This window comes from Scylla paramamosain, chromosome 24 (assembly GCF_035594125.1).
Source record: "Scylla paramamosain isolate STU-SP2022 chromosome 24, ASM3559412v1, whole genome shotgun sequence".
Taxonomy (NCBI): domain Eukaryota; kingdom Metazoa; phylum Arthropoda; class Malacostraca; order Decapoda; family Portunidae; genus Scylla; species Scylla paramamosain.
The window spans coordinates 12,788,328-12,813,795 of record NC_087174.1 but is presented as its reverse complement, the minus strand read 5'-3'; the positions used below and the strand labels follow the sequence as shown (position 1 = coordinate 12,813,795).

At 42.5% G+C, this 25,468-nt stretch overlaps 1 protein-coding gene and 1 long non-coding RNA gene across 9 annotated transcripts in view; one reads left to right on the top strand and one right to left on the bottom strand.

The window, feature by feature from the left end:
* Window positions 1-18,868, top strand: part of LOC135112914 (titin-like) — an 81,154-nt gene extending 62,286 nt beyond the window's left edge. For 2 of the 7 annotated variants that reach the window (XM_064027867.1, XM_064027866.1), the window contains exons 38-44: window positions 1,858-6,300; window positions 7,184-10,727; window positions 11,121-11,387; window positions 11,939-12,565; window positions 13,479-13,576; window positions 16,702-16,882; window positions 17,171-18,868. In XM_064027867.1, the coding sequence (XP_063883937.1) occupies window positions 1,858-6,300; window positions 7,184-10,727; window positions 11,121-11,387; window positions 11,939-12,565; window positions 13,479-13,576; window positions 16,702-16,882; window positions 17,171-17,262 (9,252 nt within the window). In that variant the 3' untranslated portion in view covers window positions 17,263-18,868. The remainder of the gene's footprint in view (window positions 1-1,857; window positions 6,301-7,183; window positions 10,728-11,120; window positions 11,388-11,938; window positions 12,566-13,478; window positions 13,577-16,701; window positions 16,883-17,170) is intronic. The other 5 variants (XM_064027869.1, XM_064027872.1, XM_064027871.1 and 2 more) reach the window with 5 other exon arrangements.
* Window positions 17,297-24,364, bottom strand: LOC135112918 (uncharacterized). Of its 2 annotated transcripts, none has more exons than XR_010274610.1 (2): window positions 22,299-24,364; window positions 17,297-19,892 (listed from the first exon to the last, which is right to left on the bottom strand). It is a non-coding gene; the product is annotated as an uncharacterized LOC135112918 (long non-coding RNA). The 2 variants fall into 2 exon arrangements; XR_010274611.1 differs by having other exon boundaries at window positions 19,774-20,531.
* Between the last annotated feature and the right edge of the window lie 1,104 nt (window positions 24,365-25,468).

Genomic DNA, 25,468 nt, shown 5'->3' with positions numbered 1-25,468 from the left:
TCTGTTTTTAATATTGCTGGAAAATTTTATATGAAAATATGTATTTATGAAATTATTTTCTAAAGAAGTTGTTGCCATGTTCCCTCCTGCTCTCTGTTATTCTGCTGTGTACAGTCAGTCAAGCTTATTTCGACTGTAAGTGTATAGTCACTGTATATATGTATGATAAAGAATAGCCTGGGACTCACTTTCTTTACTCTTCACATTACTCACTTGTAATTCTTGTACTGTATATTAATTCTGGAGTTTTTACTTCCTGAAAATATGAGAAAATCACAGACTTGTGGAGCAAGCGAGCGTGACTGGTGCTGAGTATGTGGTCAGTCAGTTTGCCTGCACATAAGAGATCAGATAAAGTAATGAATAAATAACTGGTAGGAGTTCAAACGCTACTGTGGTAAAATGTTATCTTTGTAACAAAGTTGATGTTGAGGAAGCCAGATCCTTTATGAAATGTCAGTATTAGCTGTTCCATCATAGAGAACCATTTGACTTGCCAACAAGGTCACAGTGACCTGTGTACACTGGCCTATGCACTGTGTTATGCAGAGGCAGGAGTCATGTGGAAGATGGGATGGAAGATGTAAAATCAGATGTCATTCAAAGCATTTTATGTATTTGTTTGCATGAGAAGGCAAAGTAGAGCACTTTGATAACTTTTCCTCAGGAACAATTTTTTTTATAGTTGTAGAAGCAGCTTACATTGACCATTAATGTGACTATTACAGTGTTCCAGACCAAGCTTGTGAAGGAGTCTGTGTTCCGTCACTCACCTTCTAGAATAGTGCAATGGAGTAACACTTTGTTCTTAAGTGTAATTCATTCCAATGAAGGGAGATGGTTTTAATTTAGCAATCTGAGATGATTCAGTGAAATAAGATAGTACTGATATGCATTATGGCAAATACAGTTGCTAATTGTGTTACACACAATCCTGCAGTGTATTTCCCTTCTGTCTCTTCTTGCCTGTCAAGGTGACTCCTGTTGGTGCTTGTCAGTCGGGTGGTACTTCAAACAGTTTAAGCCCAAATTTTTACTGTGACCCCCAGGCTGCCTGTAGAGTGTAGATGAAACACTGATTGTGAGGTAGAAGATAAATTCAGATTGTAAATGCAGGAAGTCATCTTACTTGTTGTGATCTGTAAACACCATCACTTTGAAGACAGTGGAAGAGATTCTTGTCTGTTCTAAGTACTGTAAAAAAAAAAAAAATACCACAGTTTATGTATTTTTAAATTTTTTACTCTTCATAAAAAAATTTATATTAGTGTTGACTTTACATGTGACTTTTGAATATATTTTTCAGTAGATACATTCTTCATTTTTTCTTTTTTATCTTAGCAGTGAATTACATGAATGGTGTAGAATACCATGAGTGAGATGGGACTTGCCACACTCTAGACAGCAGCCACTGGGAGCCACCCCTAAGAGTGTTTGTTGAATAGAGTTTATGCGGACATTCTTAAAACTCGAGGTTTTCTTCAAAAAACCATTGTCTCTTCATTACTGAGCTGAGTGTTCATTCCATCAGGCTGCTGTCTTGATGAGCTGTGGCTGAGCTTAGAGAGTAATAACTCCAGAATTAACACTTGGCACTTTTGTCTTTTTTATCATCAGTACTTTTCACTGCACTTAGCCCTAGTCACACACTTGCACTGTACTATATTAAAGGGTATATATTCACCGAACAAACTGTTCAGCTACAGCAGGGATGTCTTGCGGCACTGCCAGAATGTTTGCTTGGGGTTGTAAAGGTGAAGCACTTGCCATATGGTCACCATTGCATTGCTAATTTTTCTTTCAATTCCTTGAGGTGGTGGGAACTGTTACCTTTCCTTTTTTTATTCTGCTATACAGAAGACTATCGAAACTCAGGAAGAAGGCCTTGTGAAAACTATAAAGCGAACTATAGAGGAAGTGGCAGTTGAGGCTCCCTCACCTGCCTCCCCATTAAAGATCCAGAAGGCTCCTGCCCAAGAGCCTTCTGTTGTAGAAGCTCCTAGTGACCCCCAGGCCCCTCCCCCAGAGCCCATTCTCAAAGAGGAGGTTGAAGTCAGATCTCCTCCAGGGAAGCTGTCAATGGTGTGGCCTCCTCCACCAACAGAGTCTGAGAATGTTGTCCCCAAGATTGACACAAGTGTTGAAATAACCTCTGCTAATGTGTCCTCCATTATTTCTTCCTTCTCGGCCATGGGTGAGGAGCAGGAATATACCAGCCATGCTCCTCCCAGGGAGATCTCCAGGCCCCAGCAAGCTGCTCAGATTGCCACTGCCATGGATGTTGACTTACAGCCAGAGCCAGCACCAGAGTATGGTGTTATGGCCGACTCAGAGCCACAGAATAAATCAGAGCCACAGCCTGAGGAACCCTCTCCGGTAACTGTTGAGGAGTCACTTGTTCCTGAACCACAGCCAGTATTTCAGGTCATGCCACCAGAAACTCCTGCCTTCACAGACACTGAGCTTCAGGTGATGGAGGAGTACCAGCGCATCCAAGTCCCCAAAATAGAGACCCACAAGGTTTTGTCTCCTGTCCCAGAAGTCATCCCTGAGCCAGCGCCCTCCCCAGAGCCTCCCATCTCCCAGCAGGTTGTCACAGTGGAGGAGACCCGCCAGGAGTCTCCTCCCTCTGAGCCACAAAAAGTAAAGGAAGTGAAGACAGAGACCAGCACAATAGAAACAAACATAATAGAGTCTAAGAAGTCAATGTCAAAGACGAGCTATTCTGTTGTGGAGACAAAAATGTACACGACTGGTGGTGTGACCAGCCCCATTGAGGAGGCACAGGGTGTCAGTACATCAACAGTGGTGGTGGACTCAGTTGTTCAGCCAGTCATGTCAGAGGTTGTTGCTGTGCCTGAACCAATGGTGGAGGCCAGAGCTGAACCCATCATTGTGGATGACTTGATGCAGTATTATGTTCCTGAGTCTGAACAAGTCATTGAGTGTGTTCCTGCACCAAAACCAGCAGAACCCCCATATGCTGCCCCACCACAGGCTGAGCAGGTCTATTCACAGAAAATTTCATCAAAAACTTCATCATTCATGTCTATGAAGAGTGAATCAAAAACTGCAGTGCTTGAGGAAAAACTTGATCGCAAACCTCTCCAGCCACTCATCATGCCAGAGCCTCTATCCTCTGAGCCTCCCAGTGGTGATGAGTCAGTGAGGCCTCCCAAGCCCCCAGAGAAGGATGATGGCAGAGAATCCAGAAAGCCAAGGAGAAAGCGAGAGTCTGTGATTCAGATTGCCAAGAGACTAGAAGAAAACATTGTCCCCATGTCTCCTGATGAAGTGCCAGGAGGCATTCGCATGTTCCCAAGCCCCAAGCAGCCCTCCACACCTGTCCCCACCACTCCCACCAAGGAGGTCATTGAGCCAGTGACAATTGTAGAAACAACTTCCCTTGAGAAATTCCCACAACTTGAGCCTTTCCCCTTCACTGTTGAGGAGAAGCCAAGACAGGAACGTCCCAAGAGTCTGCCTCCACCAAAGCCAAGCAAGTTCATCCCTGGTGCTTTCACAGACAGTGAGTATGAAAGTGACATGGAGCCTGAGCACCGCTTCAAATTCAAGAAGATCAAGTTTGAGGTCCCTGAGCGTGCTCCACGTTCCCAGTCAGCTGGCAAGGAGCCCCTGCCACCATCTGCCTTTGACACGCCACCGGTCATTGATTCTCTCAGACCTGCTATTCCTAAAGAAGAGGAAAAACCTGTCATTAAGAAAGAGGAGCCTAAGCCCAAACCAACCTTTGCACCAAAGAAGTCAAAAATTGTTCAGAAGTTCTTGACATCAGCTGGTGAGTCAGCAGAGAAAGAAGTTGTGAAACCTATCCCTAAGAAGCCCAAGGTACAGGAGACAGTATCTGTACAACCCACAGTCCAGGTAAAGGAACAAGTTGTAAAGACAGAGATTGTGCACAAACCAGAGAAGCTTGTGAAGGTCTGGCCTCCAAAACAAGAGCAAGCAGAAACAAAGCAGACATCAGTGACATCCTCCTTTGAGACAAGGACACAGATAACCTCAGTGAGTCACCACACCCAGGTGAGCAAAGTCTCCTCGATGCAGCAGCAGTCCATGCCAGAGCCTGTGGTGTTGGTGCCAGAGCCAGCACCAGAGTATGTTGTGCCACCACCTCCAGAGCCAGTGGTGGAACTGCAGCCAGAACCCGAACCAGTGTATGAAGTCATCCCAGAACCACAGCCAGTACTAGAGCCTGTCCCAGAACCAGAACCACCATTTGAACTGAAGCCAGCACCACCACCTGTGTATGAAACTATACCAGAGCCTGCACCAGTGGTACAGCCTAAACCAATCCCCAAATTCAAGCCAGTACAAGCTCCACTAGCCAGACCCAGTCCTGCTAAACCATCTGCTCCTGCACCACCACCACCCTTTGACTTGGCTCCTCCAGTGCCACAGCCTGTCATTGTTCCAACACAAGCATCTGTGAGCCAGAAAGTGGAACAAGTGAGTTCCACCAAGAAGGTTGAGAGTACAGTCAGCAGCTCTATGACTAAATCATTTAAGGTGCAGAAACAGACACGTGCTTGGCCACCTGCACCACAGGAAGAGGCAGTAACTGCTGCTCCCATGATCAAGACACGCTCCCTCTCTGCTGAACGTCCCCGTGTCACAGAACCTGTTGTCCTTCCTCCGTGGTCCCAGGAAGCACCAGCAATCTACTGGACCAGCAGTGTCAAGCTGGAGGAAAAGACAAAGCCATGGACTCCACCAACAGCTGTGACAGAATCCATTCAGAAGACCACCAAAGAGGAAACAACACACTTTTCAAAACAGATGTCTGAAACAATGAGGAAAGAAGTCAAGACACAACAGTTTGTCAGAGAGTTACCAAAGATCAAACCAAAGAAGGAAATCCAAGTAGCAGCACCGCCTCCCCCACCCCCTGTGGAAGCCGTGGTGGGTCCCCCCATCCCAATGCCATCACTTGAACCTTTCCCCTTCAAAGTTTCCCCAGAGAGGGAGAGGAAGCCAAGAGGTGCTCCACCACCCATGCCTAAGAAGTTTGTTCCAGGTTCATTCACTGAAAGTGAGTATGAGAGTGACTATGACTCAAAATCAGAATTTTCTAGGTTGTATATGAGTGATAGTGAGACATCTGGTTTTAGACCCATGAACCTCAAGATGAAGAAGGGCAGGACGCGAAGGCCCAAGCAAGCCTCTCCTCCTGCACCGACCACATTTGGTCCTCCTCCTCCTTTCGAGGTCAAGCCAATGTGTGTCAGCTTTTCAGACATTGAGTCAGATTTTCTCACTTCTAGGGAGTCGACTCCAATTCCAGAAAGCAAAGTTATTCAAACCATTTCTGAAAGCAAAGTTGTTCAGAGACCAGCAGTACATGATCTGAAAACCCTGGCATCTGAGATTCTGCCTGAAAACAAGCCCATAAGGATAGCTCAGTCATCCACTAAACAGACTGCAGTCACTGTCACTTCTAAGCCAGCACCAATTATGACTCCAAGAGCAGCACCCCCAGCCCCTGTGGTGGTTCCTCAGCCTGAGCCTCCTGCTCCATTACTGACATCTGCCACTTCTGAAACTGTCACTAAGAAGGAAGTCAAGGAGGTCACTTCAGAGTCACAGGTTCAGATGGTTGAGAAGCAAGAGAAGGGGGTAAGAGAAATAAAGAAAAGATTTGATGTTAGTGGCCCACCTCCCATGCCACAAGGAATCACTGCCTCTGTGGTCAGGATGCAGTCCCCATCTCCAGTGCGACCTGAACCTGCTGGCATAAAGTTTGCTGCTCCCACAGGAGTCTCCCCAGTCCAGCCTCCTGCCCCCAAGCCTGCCCCTGCACCAAGTGCTGCTGTGGTTACTAATATTCCTGTTGTTCAAGAATTCAGCTCTGTAGAGAAGACGTCAAGCTCAAGCACCACCAGGACAAAACCCACATCTCCCAAAGCAAAGAAGAAGACAGAGGCAACTCAGATGGTTGTTCAGGAGATGGAGGAGAGCGGCTATGCTGCAGACACTGAGGGGACACTGCCTCGCCGCTCTGCCAAGACTGCTCAGTCCATGAGTTCAAGTTTCTCTTCTAACACGTCCTTTGTTAAGAGTGAATCTTTCATGTCATCATCATTTTCAAGTGAATCCAAAAGCTTCTCAAGCTCTCAGACTGGCAACATGGAAGCCTCATCCTTTCCCATGGGCTCTGGTTTCCCCTCCAGCAATGGCTTGGCCACTGACTCCTTCCCCTTCCCCACCCATACCCCTCCTGTAGGCCAGACTACACAATTCTCCAGTTCATGCAAGTCTTCAGAGAGTAAATCTTCCCAGGTTGGTAAAGCTGGTTCACCAACGCCTCATAGCGTCTGTTGGCTATAGTGTAGTGTCAAACATCATTAGATGCGTTAGATGTCGATATCACTAATGATGTTTTAACCCGGGGTTACATCTCAGTAGCCTTTTGAATTTAACATTTTTCCAGTTCACAGTGGCTTGCATGCATTTCTGCATGATGTTCAGTTCCTGCATATTGGACATAAGCGCCTTCCACTCCAAAATTTTGTTCTAATGCCATTTTCTTTCTGGACAGGTTAAAAAACTATGGTCATTTCCCTGCTAAACTGCAATTGATGCAAACGTGAGATTTTAAGTAAGTTTGTTTTATCCCAGTAAATGAAAATGTGTGATTTTCTCATGGGTCAGCTTTCCCAGGTTGCAACTAATCAGCTTATTAAAACTAATATGCATTTTTATAATTTTATCTTGCATTATGAATGTTGTAGTGCTCTGTGAGCACTTTTTAAGTTCATTGATTCAAACTTGGTTCTTTCCACCTGACACATTTTGACAAGACTGAAGCATAAGTAGCAGACTTCACTCCTGTAAGTACTGCTGACAAAAGTCTCACAGGTAAACAATAGGAGAATGTTGACCTTAAAATAGCATCTTGGTAACTGACATGAATTATAAAGTTTTATATTAGTGAACTGAGGTATACTTTTTTTTTACTAAATTAGCCTTAATTATCTTGAGAGTTGCAGAATGATTTTTATTACTAAATTAGTTTTGACCACCTTGACCAAATAACAAACACTGGTTTTACTAAAGTTTGGTAATTAAGTTTTTGAATTTTTGTCCCTGATAAGGTCCATAGTCATGTAATGGTGAGGTCATAGTGCAAAGTCTTAGTATGTGGGTGATTTTTGCCTTTCAGATGTTTAGCAGCAGGTCAGAGGAAACTCGTGAGGAGAGACGAGGAGGTGAACATCCCAAGACCAAGGCAGCGCCTCCCCCACAGCAAGAGAAGAAGCCAAAATTTGAGGAGTTTAGAAGAGAGAGTCATGGAAAACCTGGATCATCAGGACCCTTCTCTGAAGACACCTTCTATTCCATGAGGGATGAGAGTGATGAGGTCACTGATGGTACCAGGACCAAGAAGAAAGTGGAGTTTCAGACTGAAACTCATGTTGAAGTAATGTCAGATAAGAAGGTTGAAGTTTTTGAGACCTCAAGTGTAAATGTGACCCCTCAGCCAGCCAAGAAGCAGACCTTCAGGCAGGAACAGAAAGTGGAACAAAAAATAAGGACTGAACCCAAGGTTGATAAGACACATCACATTTCAAGAATTACTAAACATGTTAGAGAAACTCCCAAACAAGTCCCCAGAGACACCTCATCAGAAACATCAAAAATAAAAATTGAAGTAATTGATAAAGAATCACACAAAGCAAAAATGGCCACTCAGGTCAAGGCTGCACCCAAGCCAAAGCCTGAGGAGGTAAGTCAGCTTGCCAGCAGACCCCAGGTGAAGTTTGAGAAGAAACCACAAGTTACTGTTATAAAAGAACCTAAAGTTGAGGTGCACCCCAAAGTCCCCATTGTGGAGCCACTCAAGTCAACAGGACTGGTGAAGCTGGCTGTCACCAGGCAAGAGGAAAAGAAGGAAGAGCTTAATCTGAAGCCTTTTCCATTTAAGCCTGACCCTGAGAAACCAAAAAAACCAAGAGGACCTCCGCCTTCCAAGCCAAGTAAATTTGTGAAAGGAGAATTTCTTGAAAGTGACTACGAAAGTGATTATGAAGGGCGTCCTGTCCCGAAATGGAAGCCAGCAGACAGTGATGGGGAGGACCAGATTTATGGGACAGTCAGGGCACCTCATGACAAACCCAAGATACACCGGCACCATGTGAGGACACCCACACCCCCGACTGTCTTTGATAAACCTCCTGAGTATGAGGGACCACCAAGACCCAAGATTGACTTCCCTGAGTCAGAACCAGAAGTGGAAAGAGAAATAACCCCAGAGGTAATTATCCCAGATAAAGTTGAGGATGTCAAACCTCTTCCTAAAATTGTGCCAAAGGAAGGAAAGATTTTTAAGTCACAGCCAAAGAGAGCCGAGCCTCCACCAAGAAGGTCGCCCTCACCGGTCCTGACACCTGGCTCTCCTCCAGTGGAAGGATATGCACCACCACCAAAGCGACAGCCACCACCACCACAGGAACAGCCAGCACCACCACAGCCACAGCCACAACCTTCCCGTTTCTCTAATGCCGTTGGAGTGGAGTCAACCAAGATCACAAAAATAGCAGATTCAAGTCAACACCACCAGCGTTTTGTGACGATGCAACAGACAACACGTGTCATCAAATTCTCCGACAGCAGAACTGGAACTTCCACCACTGAGACTCAGGAAATAAAGGTTCCACAAGAAAAACCGAAGGTGGTTGTGAGAGAGGAACATAAAGAGAAACCTCTCCCACCACTCGAACCTTTCCCTTTCACTCCTGAGCCAGATCGGCAGAAGAAACCCCGAGGAGCACCACCTCCAATGCCCAAGAAGTTTAGGAAAGGCGAGTTTACAGAAAGTGACTATGACAGTGACTATGAAGGACGAGTAAGACCTAAGTGGCAGCCCCTGGACAGCGACACAGAGGATCCATCCTATGCCAGAGTGAAGCCTCAGCTGCACTCTGACCGAATCCCATCAAAGTCTAGAGAGCGAATTCCTACTCCACCAACCCAGTTTGACACTCCCCCTGAGGCAGGTGGACCTTGGCGGCCAAAGGTTGAGGTGCCGCCACCTCCTCCGCCTGTTGTTGTGAGAGAGCCAAGCCCTGAGCTGGTAATTCCCAAGGAACCTCCAAAGAAAATTGAAACTGTAAAGAAAGTAGCTAAAGTAGCTAAAAAGGTAGTGAAGGTTGAGGAGAGGGCCCCATCACCCCCTCTTCCCCCACCTGGCACTCCCCCAGAGATTGGAGTGATTGAGGAAAGGACAGAATATGTTGTGGACAGAGTGGACCTAAAATCAAGGGTCATTCCTCCTCCAATGCAGGAAGTACAGACATATGAGGAGAAGCCATTCACTAAGGTGTTGGAAAGAACTGAGAAGACCATTACCAGGATGAAAATGGAGGAAGAACTGCGCATGAAGAAAGAAAAGAAGGAAATAAAAAAGACAACTGTCACTGAATATGAACCAATTTCCATGCCCCAGCCTGTCCAGCCACAAGTAACAAAAGTTGTGGAAAAACAACTGGAGCTGGAGCCATTCCCATTTGAGCCAGAGCCTTCAAAGCCGAGGCGGGAGCGAGGACCACCTCCACCCAAACCAAAGAAATTTGTGAAGGGTGAGTTCAGGGAGAGTGACTATGACAGTGACTTTGAGAGCAGGATGCGACCCAAGTGGAAACCAGCAGACAGTGATGTGGAGGACCCTGAGTACACCCCTGTCAGGCCTCCCCCATCCTCAGACAGGCGTCCCTCCAGGAGCAAGGAACGCACCCCCACACCCCCAACACAGTTTGAGGTTCCTCCTTCTGGCGGCGGACCACTGCGCCCAACTATCGAGCCCATTGAGAGGCCGGTGCTGGAGGTGAAGGAACCATCACCTGAGGTTGTCATACTAAAGATAACTGAAAAGCCACTGCCCAAAACTAAAAAGGTTGTGCCCAAGGCTCCTTCTATCAGGCAGCAAGAGCCACCACCACCACCACCACCCAGGTCCCCCACACCCCCCCTGCCTGAGCCAGAACCCCAGCCTGAGATAGGCTATGCACCTGCACACACCAAGCATGTCTATGAGGAGAAAGAAGATGTGCACATCAAGATGATCAAGAAGAAAATAGAATCCAAGAAAGGTGTGCAGATTGACATTGATATCACAGATGTGTATGACCTCATCTCTGAGTCTGAGCAAGAAAAGACTGAGCCAGAGACCAGCAAGGCCAAGCCATTCCCCAAACTGGAACCTTTCCCTTACACACCAGAGCCTGGCAGACCAAAACGCATGCGAGGTCCCCCTCCACCCCAGCCCAAGAAGTTCCTGAAGGGGGAGTTCAGAGGCAGTGACTATGAAAGTGACTACGACTCTCACATTGCCCCCAAGTGGGTGCCTCCCGACAGTGAGGGGGAGGAATTTGCTTACCGTCGTGTCGCCCCGCCTGCTTCGGAGACAGCCAGGCATCGGGAGGAATCTTCTACCAAGGAGCCATCTCCACCCTCCAAGTTTGACCAGCCGCCACAATTTGAGGGTCCCCCAAGGCCAGTGGTGGACCTTTCAGACCTGCCCCGGAGGGAGAGGAGAGAGTCCTTGGAGGAGTACTCCATTCCAAGATTCCCCAAGGTGGAATTCAAACCATTTGATCTTGAGGACGAGCAAGTGAGGCAGCCCAAGGGAGCTGTGACCACCGACACAGAGACTGAGTCAGAGTTCCAACAAACAGACATTGACAAGAAATACGTCAAGTCTGCTCAAAGTAAGTAGTCACAATTTACATTTTCACTACACATTATTGCATATACAAGTAACGACCATAAGGATATTGTCATTTCCACATCTGCTTCCTTCTGATGAGCTGGTGCAGAACTCCCAAATTCCAAGATTTGCACAATATGTTTTCATGGTGAACTATTTGTTAATTTTGGCTGCATAGTAGAAAAGAAAGATTCCTGCATAATAATTAACTTTTTTATTTATCAAGTGTTTAGCCATTGCCTGTTTAGCATAGTTTTTCAGTATTGTACTGTACATGTTCAACTACCATCTCATCTCAAGTGACATAGCCCATAAGGCTTGTCAGATGTCTATATAATCTTACAGGGAAAGTACAAATGAGTGATTTTAATGGGATTTCATCTTGCATTTGCAGAGGTTGTGAGCCACCAGTTTGAGGACATGACTCAAACATTCCGTCACAAAGCGCAGAAGTTTGCCGAGCAACTGGTGACTGAAGTGTTTGCTGCCAGGGAGGGCTCAGTGCCTGCTGAGCCAGCTGGTGAACCTCCATCCCTTCCTGAGGAGCTCAAAACACAACCACCCACATCGGAAGCTCCCCCCAAGCTGACCACCACCGAGGACCTGTCCTCCCTTCAGGAGCCTCAGGCGTACCGAGACGAATCTAGAGTCTCGGAGTTCGGTGAGTGTTGCCACGGCTACTGCTGGGTTGTGGGTTGTGGGTGGTGGCAGTGATCACTCATGGAGACATAGAGAACAAATATATGGGAAAGTGAAGAAAGAGATTAAATTAAAAAGTAGACAAAAACAAAAATTAATTATTATTATACATTCAGCTTTTTATTTTATATTGATGTATTTTGTGTTTTCATAAATAATTCCCCTCAAGCTCATTATTGAGATTAAATACAAGTGATCACTGCTACTGAGTTGCAGTCAGGATGACCACTAAGCTTCAGCTTACATCAGTATTGTACATAAGATAAAGGATCATCATGGAGTGCATGTGCATGTCAAGGGTATTTAAATATTGTCATTTTTTTTTTTGTTTGGCACATTACCTGAGCTAGGTGAGGGCATCTAACTGGGCACTACACACACCTAAGTCTGGCAAACCAACAATGAATATTACATATTCCTCACATTTGATTGCAACACTAAATCACAGTCAGTCACTTGTAGGTTGGCATGAGGATGCTTGTCCAAAACCTTGCATTCCACTCTCTCCTCTAGGCACGAAACACATTGATCCGGACACAGGTCTAATCTACTTCAAATATGACTTTGGCTATGAGTTTGGCGTCATCCTGCCTGGAGAGGCTAAGAAAATTGACAAGAAGAGTCAGATGAATGGGGACCACAGCAGTGACATGCCCATCCCCATCATACATGAGAAGACAGATGCCTCAAAGAAAACAGAGAAGCAGACTCCACAAGCAAATGGTCACGTCCAACACCTAGAGACCACCCACGGCCGGGAGCACTCAGCCGCCCTCAGTGATGCCATGCCAAAGGGGTCTTCAGCTCTAGGGTCGGGCACAGACCACCTCTCCCCACACCCATCCCAGCAGTCGGACATCTCGGAGACAGACCGTGAGTATCAGCAGTACATGGGCAAGATGATTCCAGAGTTTGTCCCCAAGAAGCAAGCTCAGTTCCGTCCCATCTCTGGCGACCCATACTCAGACAGCGAGGTCGAGTCTGACCATCCGAGTCCGGCTAAGACCTCAGAAGCGAGTCCCAGTATTCACTCGGGGCCAAAGAGATTTATTCCCCTGGTTCCTGGCGCAGCTGTCCAACCCAAGCCACTACCCCAGGGGGCACCTGCTGATGCACTCTGCTCCACCTCAGCCCTGGGAGGTACTGCCGGCCACAGTCGCCTGCACGACCGATGTCCCTTCCTGTGTGTCCTGTGTGTCTCAGAGCAACACTAACACTCACATTTCCTGGCGTGTGCATGACATGGAGCCTTTCTGCACTTGGGATCGATAATATTATGTGTTTGTTGTCCACTGCACTAATTTTGTCCATTTAAAAATCTTGTGTTTATTGCTTTGTGTGTGTGTGTGTGTGTGTGTGTGTGTGTGTGTGTGTGTGTGTGTGTGTGTGTGTGTGTGTGTGTTTCAAGGATTCTAATAGAAAACTCTTGGATCATTGTTCACTGGAAGGTTTAATGAATTTAACTAGAATTTAGATCTATAGCATAACCTCTGATAAAAAAAACATTCATGTGTCAGTTCCCAATACTAAACCTGCATGCATATTGTCTTGTCTCTTTTGGTGCAATACGTCCCTTGATTGTCTTTATGTTCCTTTGTGTCATTTATTTTGTTGGGAGGATTGTGTTCAATAATATTGTGATTTGTATTTCTTGAAGTTAATTTGTTCTCAAGCTTTTAACCAAAGTCATTGATTAAAGAAAACTAAAAAGATAACAAATAGCCTAACAAGAATTGAATATTACAAAGACAAACTCAGCTCATGATGCTTCTAAATGTGTGGCTTAACCTTCATTGTTGTCACTGTTCCCTTGTGACAGATTAAAACTGAGTCCAATTCACTTAATATCATAACACAAAATGTGAAGATTCTCTACCATAAATACACCTTTCCATTACTTCTCATACACTTCCATACACTTGCATTAATCACTCATGTTCACTATGGTGTGTACTCCGGACTGTCACAAGGGAGTAAATGACAGCAGAGGAAGGCTTAAGGTGGTGTGTCCTCACCACACTCACCCGAGACATCTCTGCATCATCCCCCACAGTGCTTGGGTCCCCCCTCAGCGCCACACCCCCCTCCACGCCCTCCACACCTTGCTCTGGCCCCCTTACACAGCCCACCAGGCCTCCTCAGTACATCACGGTAAGTCAGTGATGGCTTGTACCCTTCTGCGTTACAAGGTGCTGTTCTGCCCTCGTTGCTTCAGGTACGGGAAACATTTAGTCGTCTTTAGTTGGGTATCTTTATCTTGCAGCATTGGAGTTAATGAGTTTGTATTTGCTATTTCTGTTTATTTTAGTCATCATTCAGTTTTTATGATGGCTTCTACCTTTATTGCAAGGTGACATCCTGCCCTCCTTGTTGCTTCAGGTGCAGGGAATGTTTAGTTGTCTTTGATTAGATGTCTTTATCTTGCAGCATTGGAGTTCATGGAGTTCTTATTTGCTGTGTATGTTTATTTTAGCCATTATTCTTGTTTTATAATGGCTGTCACCCTCATTGCAAGGTGCCATCCTACCTTCCTTGTTGCTTCAGGTACAGAAGTATTGAACTAGCCCCTTTGATTGGATGTCTTCATTTTGCAGCATTGGAGTTACTGGAGTTCATATTTTGCTGATTATATTAATTCCAGCCATTATTCTGTTTCTGTAATGTTTTCCAAGTTTTTTACGTATCTTCACTGCAAAATTATAATTAAGTATGAGTATGTTTAAAAAAATTGTAGTTAAATTATTTCATTGCAGAGGTGGTGATGTATATTGTTTGTTTTTATGTGTTGAGGGTTTCAGAGTAATATTCTATGGGCAAAGGCAAGAAATACATGAAGCTTGAGTGAATGCATGTTTCCTTATTATGTGAGATGAATGTTGGTTCATTGACATGTTTTACATCCTGAGTTTTCCTACATTAATTGACTGCTGTTTCCAGTGACTACTTGAATTGTGTGTGCTGGATGAAAGCACTAATGGTCATGTAAAGTTATGATTTTTTTTCACTACATGTGTGAATGTTTCAAGGGATTATTTAGGTGAAGCATAAGCTCAAATGCAGCACAGTTAGTATCAAGTCTTATCATTCATTACTCAGGAAGTCTTTGAGCACACTGAATGATTTATGATAATTCACCATAATCTGATCATAATAAATTTGTGGCATTTATTTCCATGCTTAATCAGACTGTCTTTCACTGTGGTAAGGAAAATTGTGTTTATCTGCTATCTGTGCAGAGTGGCCAGGCAGTAGTAGCAGGCTGGCACTGCCCACATTAGCAGTGCACACATTGATGTTATACATTCTTATAATTTCTCTCTTCATAGAGTGACCAGAGTATTGGCAAATGCATTTTATACTCTATTATAACTTATTAATATTTCAGTTTCACCCATGCATCATAGCAGTTATAATGATTTAGTTTTGTGCACATTTAAAGGAAGTATAGTAGGGTACATGACAATGAACTTAATTTGTTCCAATGTAGCATTCGTTATGGCAAATGTGTGTTATGGCAACTGAAGAACCTATGGGAAAAAATTAATTGGTTCCAGGAAACCAGAAAATAATATAAAAAATGCATAATTTAAAAAAAAAATTTCATCAAAATGAGCACATTTGCACTAATAAATTTGAGATAACACAACAAATATATACAGTACCATACTGAGTTTTGTGCCTATTCCTAAATTCTTACTGTCCTGAGTTTCATGTATTATCACCCTGAATTTTGCTTTGCTTTGACAAGTATAGGTCACGTATAGGTCAAGTATAGGTCACGTGTATTCATACAGTAAATCAAGCCTAAGTCATCTCTCTCTCTCTCTCTCTCTCTCTCTCTCTCTCTCTCTCTCTCTCTCTCTCTCTCTCTCTCTCTCTCTCTCTCTCTCTCTCTCTCTCTCTCTCTCTCTCTCTCTCTCTCTCTCTCTCTCTCTCTCTCTCTCTCTCTCTCTCTCTCTCTCTCTCTCTCTCTCTCTCTCTCTCTCTCTCTCTCTCTCTCTCTCTCTCTCTCTCTCTCTCTCTCTCTCTCTCTCTCTCTCTCTCTCTCTGTGAAAGTAAGAACAATCCTAAGGATTGCTAAATAGAATGAGAGAGAATTTAGAATGAAAATGGAATTATGTATACAAGAGTGAGAAACGATGAAGTGAGAATGACAAAGAGAGAGAGAGAGAGAGAGAGTTTCATTCCCTTGTCCCTTATCTCTGACAGATAAGGGGGAAGGGAGGTGACAGGGAGGGAGGTTTGAGACAAGGGAGAGGAAATGAAAAAAAGGAGGAAGGGACAGGTGCCAGATAGGTGAGCAGCGGCTTGCATAGCTAGTGAGTTAATCTTGCAAAGTTAATTTGTTATTCCAATAAAATTTTTATTAAAATTTCAGTGCCAGCACGTATGACAAGTTCATTTTGCTAGTTTTAGTTGATTATTCTAATAAAATTTTTATTTAAATTCCAGTGCTTGCACTAGTGACAAATTTGTTATGCCAGTTTTGGTTTGTTATTCTGATTAAATATTTATTAAAATTTTGGTGTGTTATTGCAGTTGTATGTTATAATGACCATGTATTGTCATGCACACTACTGTATAATTTGTCTTATTGCAGTTAATAGCCAAGTAAAAGGAAAACATGAAACTTATAGAAATTATCTTAGAAAGTCAGAATGATTCATTACATCAAATTCTATTTGTTCTGAATACTTCCACAATCCACTCAACCTGTTTAGAAAACACCATGAATCACAACATTTTGATAGATGATGGCACAGTAATCAATATTATTTCAGAAGTTTTTTCTTATGTGTAGATGAGCATCAAATACAATTTTATCAACTATTTACACGACAAAATTTAGGAAGAGAATGATAGAAAAAGACATTTCTGTTTTGGTTCTCTTTGTCTTGTCCCTCTTGTCATTCTGCTTCATTTTTTTATTTTATTTTATTTTTTTTTGAGATGCTTTCTCTGTGGTTGTGTACCCTTGAGGAATTTATTTGTGCTACTTAAGTATTAAGTATATGAGATGTGTAGGATGTGTAGTTGCTAAGATCCTAGGCCTTGTAGTCCATCCCAGGTACTGCAGAGATGTCCTTTAATTCTTTTCTTCAGAGGCTATCCTTTAGGAAGTAATGTTTATCCTCAGATCACCTTTGCTGCATTTTTGTGTTCTGCTTGTTGTTGTCTCAGCTTGACAGGATTGCTGATTTACAAGTTTTCACATATTTTTTGTTAGTAGTTGGTGGCTTCTAGTTTTTTAATGTTTTTGCCTTGCTGTCCTGCAGCCTCTACGAGACCTGTCCGTGGCAGCCGGCGAGGCACTGCGGCTGGAGTGCGTGGTGCAGGCCGATCCTCCAGTGCAGGTTACATGGGCCAAGGGCGGGGACATCCTGCAGAACGGACCAGACTACCAGATAGTTTACAGAAACGGCGTCTGTAGACTCATCATTCCCCATGTGTTCCCAGGTGTGGCTCAGTTTGCTGGCTTGAGTAACTTGATTCATTTGAGCTGTGAAGGTGTTATCATTCCTGGCATTACATTTCAGTGATTACAAGGGACACTCAGAATTTAAGAACAATTGTCATGGTAATGTACAATATTTAGGTGTGAAGATGCTATCATTGCTGGCAAATATGTAGAGTAGTCACTAGAAATAGAAATTACAAGGGATGCTCAGTGTAAGGATCATTGTCATGGTGATTTACAATTTTCATTTATTTTTTGTTCATTGCTTAATCAGTTTGTTGCTGCAGATGATGAAGGTGTCTACTCATGCACTGCTGTCAACCTGCTTGGGATGGACACAACCAGTGCCACCGTCTGCATCACAGGTGAGAAGAAGTAGCCTTCACGACAGGTTGAGTCTGCTGGGGGTTTCAACCATCTCCTTTCACAGACTCCTTGGTGATGGTGGTAGTGGTGGTGGTGGTGGTTTGTTGGAGTCTCTGTGGTCTCTTAGAAGGTTCCTTTCTGCCACCTCGCCTTGGCCGGGGCTCAGGTTTTATACACTCAGTAGAATCTGTGTAGATATCAGTTGACAACTTCCTTAGAAATTTGGTGCTAATGACTTTGTAAACAGTATTGTGGAGTAGAGAAGATCCGGCCATGTGATGATCATTGAGAAGTGGCTGAGGTGATTCCTTATGTAGACAGAGGTACTTAATAAAGTTTATTTGTATTGTAATTGTGATGCAATTTGTTTGATGATGTAGGTCACAGATTGAGGACTTAAAATAGAATCTGTTCCCAAAACACTGCCTCTTGTAAAGCTGACATGTAAGTTCCTGTCTGTGTAGTGTTTTGTATCTAGTCAGTGCTCTTATCAGCTGAGAGTAATGTCTGTCTGTCCTATCCATAGTCCAGCTCTTAGGCATCACTGTGATCTTGTCCTGCCTAACTTTTATTGGAATTATAAACACTCCTGCATTATTTGCGTGCTTGAAATTATAAAAGACTAATTCAAGAGTAGACTTCTGAACTGAAAGGGAAAAAACAAATAATAATTTTGAGCTGCTTCTGTGCTGTGAACATATATCTGTGTTGTACATAAGTATATTTACTGCTGTGTCTTCCATGCCTGTCATACAAAGTGCCTTGAACACACTGCCATTGGGCTTGTACTGGCCAATGACCCTACATCCCTGAGGCAGTCCTTCTTCTGCTCCTGCCTCTCCTCCATTGTCTGTGCTCCTTACTTTAAATCAAGCTTCACACTGCCCCTTGATGCATGTACAGCATTGTAGACTGACTGCTGACCTCAAATGTATGTTGACATTGTTCATGTATGGTCTCTCCTCACTTTCCCATCATGTGAAGCATTGGGTAATGTTCCCCTAAGTATGAAAGCTCCTGCCAATACCCTGCGTCAGTTATTTCAGAACAGACGTTTCCAGCACTTTTAAGTTTTATGGATTGATGATTGACAAATTGTGCCGCATGTATGTGTAAAGTACCGCGTCACTGTTAAGTTTCTGCTGTACATATGCTCTATTTTCAGCTCCTTCCCACATAGTGATAAATAACCCTGGTGAAGTATGGCTATTTTGATCACAGGAATTAAGTGAACTTAGGGTACTAAGAGAAATTGAGTTTACATGATTTTGTAGTACAGTTCACATATCACTGTTGAAGAAGAATGACCTTTCTTCCCTTTAGTCTCTTAGCCGACCCATTGTGAACGTCATGACAAGCCAGTGTAGCCTCAAAGGTGTCACAAGATATACATTTAAGTAATGAAGATGATTTTATATATGAGAGGAATATTTTAACAAGTAAATGACTTTGAAAACATTTGTGCAGTTTTTATCATGTTATTATGATAAATTTGAGTCAAGTTCTCACTGTTTCTCGATAACTGGGAGAGCCGCCTCCTTGCTGTTGTTTTTAGCTGCTTAGGCGACTGTCTGGCCTCCTTTCCTGGTGGCTTGATTAAATAAAACTATTAAATTTTAGGACAGTTTTCTTGTTCTTTCCCATCACTGACCAGTCTTCAGCATTTTACTGGAAAAGTTATACACCATTCATCATGCACTATTTTTATTCGTTAACTACAGTCATTACATTAACTCAAATCAACCTGGTCCATTTCACTACAGTTAAGAACACTAATGCATATGAAAGTGACAATTGTGTTTCATTAGTTGAACAGATTTTATTGCCAGTGTGCATAAAGATCTTAGTATTAATGTGTTAAGTCTGAAGAAAGCACACATTTTTGGGGTTGAACACAGAATAAGGACTTAGTGGTAGATGTACATAGTGTAACTAACTCTCCCTGTGTTTTACCAAGAGATGTACTAAAGGTGGTGACAAGCCAAGAACTTGTGTCAACATTGTAAAATACTGGAAAATTTGTTAGTGAATACTTTTTAACATAACACGCATTCACTAATCCCTCATTCACCATTCTTTTCCTGTGTTTCATTCCAAGGGTAATTTTGAATGGAAAAAAAATAGTCATGAATAAAAATAGAAATGAGTTCATATTCATATTCACTGTATGAGTCAATGTCCTTTACAATGAGTAAACCGTGACTTGTCAATAGTTTAACAGGCTGAGTCAATGACACTTTTTATTAAACCATTCAGCAAAATGCATATTCCCAATTTTTACTTATGGAAACTTTCAAAAGTCACAGATGCTGAAATAGGAAGAGAATAATCAGTGATGATATAAAAAGCACCTTTATTATAGAGTTTGGACATTGCGAAAATCAACCATTACATCATCGTCTAAAAGGAGTAACTAGTGATAACAGTGACACTAAAACATCTGTGCCCTGCAATAAAGATGCTGCTTGTAACATCACTGAAGATCCAGTTTTCCAAGAACACATTAATTTCAGATGCTAAAGTGTTGAAGCTTAAAAATAGATAATGAGATGCCACACGCAGACTGACGGCTCAGCACGCAGGACATTCCTTGGGTAGCATAGCACACGTCACGTCAAGCCAAGGTGCAGCCTTCACTTGACTCTGCGTGGTAAAGATATGATCTCATTGGAGAGTTTCATATTTACTGGAATTTTACACTGTGCACTTCTTTATCTTTATCTTGACTTTACTCTGTGTTTTCTCTTATGTTCTTCTTTTACTACTTAAAAGTCTATCTGTACATAGCACTTATCCTTCATAATGGAGTAACACATGCTGACCTGCAATAAACATAATTTCCAGGTACAGTACTCACTTATGGTATAATTAGTGGTTCCCCTTCCTGGTTGTGTAAATGAATGCTGGTGCTAAATGATACAGAATATGTGATAAAGTATCTTTGTCAAGAGGTTTGGAAATATAGTGTCATGCCCACTTGCAACATCATAGAAACATTGAAAAAACTGTGTGATTGTAAGATTAGGTTTAAGCCATGAATGACTGGAAACTGAGCCATTGTCATAAGGGTATGAACTACAATGCTTAAAATATCAGGGCCAAACATTATCTATAGTACCTCTAGTTAATACAATAGGCTTACTAATACAATGTTTTAGTGGATGGTTGTGGTGTAGAACTTAGTGGAGACAAACTTCTTGCCTCAAGATGAATGGTTGGGCTGGGTCAGTCACACAGGTGAAGCTCAAGGCACTACCTTATTATGTGGTTGAGTGGTTCAACCTGCAGAGGTTTCATTGACAATTGATCTTTTCATTGTAATGAAGAGTGATTCAAAAGTGTTACTTTTATTAATTATAATATGAATGCTGAAGGTATACTAATTTGTGTGGAGATATGAATATATTTGCTATTTATTTAGCTTCAGTCAGCAGAATGTGCCAGAAAGGCTTTAGAAGTAAATGTGTGCCATGTGCAGACTTAGCTACATAAGTATTTTAAAATGAAACTGGAAAAACTATTAAAGGCAAAGAGATGTCACAATTCCATTGTCTACTGTAGTGTAGCAATTTGCAATATGTCAGCTTGGGTGGTTTACCATGTAGCCACATTTGAAACACAGGATGTCCATCTGTAATTAAAGGCAACTAGAAGGGGCAGAGCAAGAAGAATGAGGACTCTCTCCACTGTATGTTTGTTACGGTGATGAAACAAGGTATAGAGGGACAGTTTAGGTTCTTCTGAACCCTGGCTGCCTTACTTCAGCAGCTCTGTTAGGAGAGCTGCCAGCCTGGCATATAGATCTTATAATTTTCTTGGTTCTTGTTGAGAAAAGAAATGCACAAGTTGGAGAGAAAAAAAGAAAAATCTTTGCTAAGTGTCAACTCATTTAGAATTTTGATTTATATATATAGGTAGATTATGTAAATCTCAGCAAATTTTGATATGAAACATATAAGCAATGGATAACAAGAGCCAGAATTTTTAATGGTGTTCTGAAGGAAAATAGAAAGAAAAGCTTGATGTAACAAGGAAAAAGAATGCTGTAGGATGAAAGAACATCACAGAGAGAGAGAGAGAGAGAGAGAGAGAGAGAGAGAGAGAGAGAGAGAGAGAGAGAGAGAGAACAATTGTTCAAGACAAGAGACCAAATGAAAAGAAAAAGCCTTTCAAAGATATAAAGGGGAGTGTCTAGAAGGGTGGGGGTGGTGCTCCATAAGACATCACGAGCAAGTTGCTATTTTGGTCACAGCACCTCACTGACAAGGACACTTAATATTATTGGCTCTGAGTCGACTCTGAAGAACTTAGGAGACATTCTTCTGTTCTCTCCCACATCTTCTTGTGATCATTCTTTATTGTGATCCTTTCATCCTACACTTCTTATTTATTCTTCCATTCTCTCTATATATCACTTTCCTGTGTATCATTCTTTATGGTGTTTCTTTCCTCCTACACTTCTTGTTTTTCTTGTTCATGCATCTGCCTGTGAAATCTTGTTTTCTTTTGTTTCCTGAACTAAAGGAGTTAGAAAGTGATTGCAACAACAGTCTACCACCAAGTTTTTGTGGTGCACACATTCCTTCCTTCCTATATTCTCAAGTTCCTTTCACATTTCCCTTTAATTCATTGTCCTTGGAAGCCGTGTGTCATGTGCCAAATAAGATGCTGAAAATTCATCACTAGACAAATCAAATACTTAGGATATAATTTCATGAGTGAATACTGATTATACTGTAATTTTCTCACTACAAGTTGTCTGATGTGCAGATACTCTAGATATAATTTTGAGTGAATACTGATTTTACGATACTTTACTTTATCACAAGAATACAGGTTGTTTGATGCTCAAATAATAATGAATTACATCAGATTGAGTAAAAATTCCTTAGGTAGCTGTTTGAATATGAAAACAATACCTCATCTACAATCTACTTTTACCTATTAATCCAAAATTAAACACTTTGCTTAGAGTGATTCAATTGGAGAAGCTCATTCACTTGTGACTGTGTCAGTAAACCTTGAGTCAACCAGAGAACAATTCATTACCTGTCATGCTAAGTGGCTGTGGTCTGCTGCACAAATATACAGCCGCTGCCGAGTGTGCTGTGCGTGTGTGCCAAGATGAGCTCATGGAGGGGACGCGGGTGCCTCGTGGTGGGTGCCAAGGCAGGAATAATCGAGAAGTTGTGATTTAGTTCAGTGGTGGCTCAGACACTTGGTTAATTCTGGTGATTAAACTTGTGCTTCTTTGAACTTCTGTGGAGTATCTAGTGTATACATTTATGCCCAGGGGTCTTCCTTTTCCTCCTATGCTAAATTTATACATCTAAGTGTACTCATGCTGGGAAAAAACCCTACTGCAGAAACTTAAACTAAATCAGAGGCATGGTAGCTCAAAAAGAAGAAAAAAAAAATAAATAAAATAAATAAAAGACACGGATAAGAGATGTCAACAATTTTGATTAGATATAAAGATACAATTATGTTGGGGAAAACCCTATGGCAGAAACTTAACTTGAGAACCAAATTAGAAGCATGAAAAAAAAAAAGTGCATAAAAGATGTCAATAATTTTAATGAGATCTAAAGATACCTGCATGTACTATCATTATTAACAAGTCCACTCAACTTTAAGAATATGAATTGCATGAACAATGAAACCAGGAAGAAAACTGCACTTTAATGATAAAACTTGCAAAGGACACAACTATCAGCCTTAACTGTCGTGTATCTCGGCAGCATGCTGGGGAATATACATTACACTATGCCCTTGCCAGTACCTGTCACCTCAGTAATTGTGGCAGTAGCAGGAGTAATGGTGATTGTGTTTGTAGCGGTTGTGGTAATGGTAGAACTGTGATGGTAATGGTATCAGTAGCAGTGGACAGCAGTAGTGATGATGGTATTATTATTATTACCAGTAGTGGTGGCGGTGGTTTTAGCAGCAATAGCAGTGGTAGAGGTAGTAGGAGTAATAATGATGGTAATATTAGTAGCAATAGCAGTGGTGGTGGTATTTGTCCCGGTAATAATTGTAATAGCAGGAGCAGCAGTTATACAAATAAGAGTAGAAGCAATGCATTACTTACTGATCAACAATAGTTAAGTCAACCCTGAGAGGGAAAAAGCAGGCACCTTGAGATATCCCCTGTCCTCGGTGTCCTCGCTTCCTCCTGCCCCCCTTCCACTAATCCACATTAATATGCAATGTGTGATTTCATGTTCTCACCCACACCACCTGCTCCCAACCACTCTAATTTATACTGGTGTGTGTGTTGGTGTGTGTGTTGCCATGCTGAAGAAAATCCATCTGAAGACGTGGCAGTAATGAGCAATCATGATAACGTTACTTACCTTTGTAATGTATAGGTTGTCAGTGCCAGCCTTGCATCGGGCGGCTGACTAAAACATACCTCCAGTAGGCGTGAAGGCCGAGCCACGACTAAATATTCTGCGATCTGATAACCAAGAGGCATGAGAAGCGAGCTCTGATAACTAGTCACCGGCAGCCTTATAATCTGTATGCAGTAGGAGTGAGAGGGAGAGGGTGATGAATGGCTCTTTATTTACGTGTATAAGAAGACGCATTCTCCCCTCTTTCTCTGCTACCAGTCCACGGTCTCTCTCTCTCTCTCTCTCTCTCTCTCTCTCTCTCTCTCAAAGTTTACCGAGAGCAATATATCACTGGAATACATTACGAGAGACAATATACATAAACTAGAAAAGAAAGAATTTGTTCAGAATAAAAAAAAAAGGGGGACAAAAAAATCTTGACTCAATCCAGTAAATGATGGAAATAGTCAAATAAAAGCATAAACACACACTTAACATTAAGGAACGCAAGTGTGGTGGTGGTGGTGGTAATAATAATAATGGGGTGAAGGTGCGGAAGTGGCAATAGCTTACACTAACTTTAACTATAGGAGTGATTCATGAAATAATAAAGGCAGAAAGATGGTGATAGTTACTAGATGTGCCGCTAGTTTACTATTAAAAATAAGTGGGGGTATATGAGGCGGTGATGGTGGTGATGATGATGGGGTGAAGATACAGAAAGTGGCAAGTTTACCTTGCCCTTGAGTATAGGAATGATCCATGAAACAGTAAACAGGCTGAAAGTTACCAAAAATGCTCCTAGATTACTGTGACGTGAGTGGCAGTAACTGAAGTAGTGTTGGTGGTAGTGATGCAGGTGTGGCGGCGTGGTGGCGGTTTCTACCCAGATAATTATTTAGATTCATCACACGTGTTTACCCGCCAGTCAGTCAGTCAGTCAGTGGAATGGTGTGGGTGAGTCTCGCGTTCTTCCCCGTCGTCCTCGGCGGATCTCTGGGGCCGCTGAAACATGGAACATGCCTCTGGCAGACATAGTAGGTACAGCACATTCCCCTTGCTGTACTCTTTTGCTAGGGTCTTACGGAGAAGCTTCTCACTTGTCAGTCTTACTGAAGGACTGGTTGTGTTCTCAGATGTTTATGCTTATCGCGATATTTAGAAAGGTCTAGAAGTTATTGTGGGTTTTCTTGAGTGGTTTTGTGATTCTGTAAGTCTGATATGGATTTTGTGTTGTTAGTATGTAAAGGTCTTGAGGAAACTACTGGGATTACCTAGGAGTGGTTTCATAAATCTGCTGCATTTGATAAGATCTGTGTTTTCACTATGTGTAAATAGGAGCTCTCGAGGATGTTCTTGGTATTTTCAAGAGTACTTTCATGAGTTTACAAGGTTGAGAAAGATTTCGTTCTCATTATGAAGGAAAGTTAGCTATCGAGGAAGTCATTAGGACTTTAAAAAATGGTTTCATGATCCTATATGTTTAACAGATTCCATACTATCAATATTAAGAAAAAAAAAAAAGCTCTAAGGAAAGTTATTGGGATCTTAATGATTCCAATGATAATTTAACAACAATTGCATGCTAATCCACCCAGTAAAACTTGACTACAATAATTTATGTGGTCTTGAACGTTTGAATATCATCGTATTGCAAGCCAAAAATATTCAAAATTAATATGGGCCAAAATACAACGTGGCAAGTCGCGCCTCGGCAGTGAAGGGAAATATCACGCCTTTATGTGTCACCGTCTTATTCATGAACTCGCTCGTCAGTCAGGAAGCATCGGTGCTGATTCGTGCGTGTGTGTGTGTGTGTGTGTGTGTGTGTAGGGGGGGTTGTGAGAGAGGGGGGAGTGGAAGGGTTGCCGCGTGAATAGAACC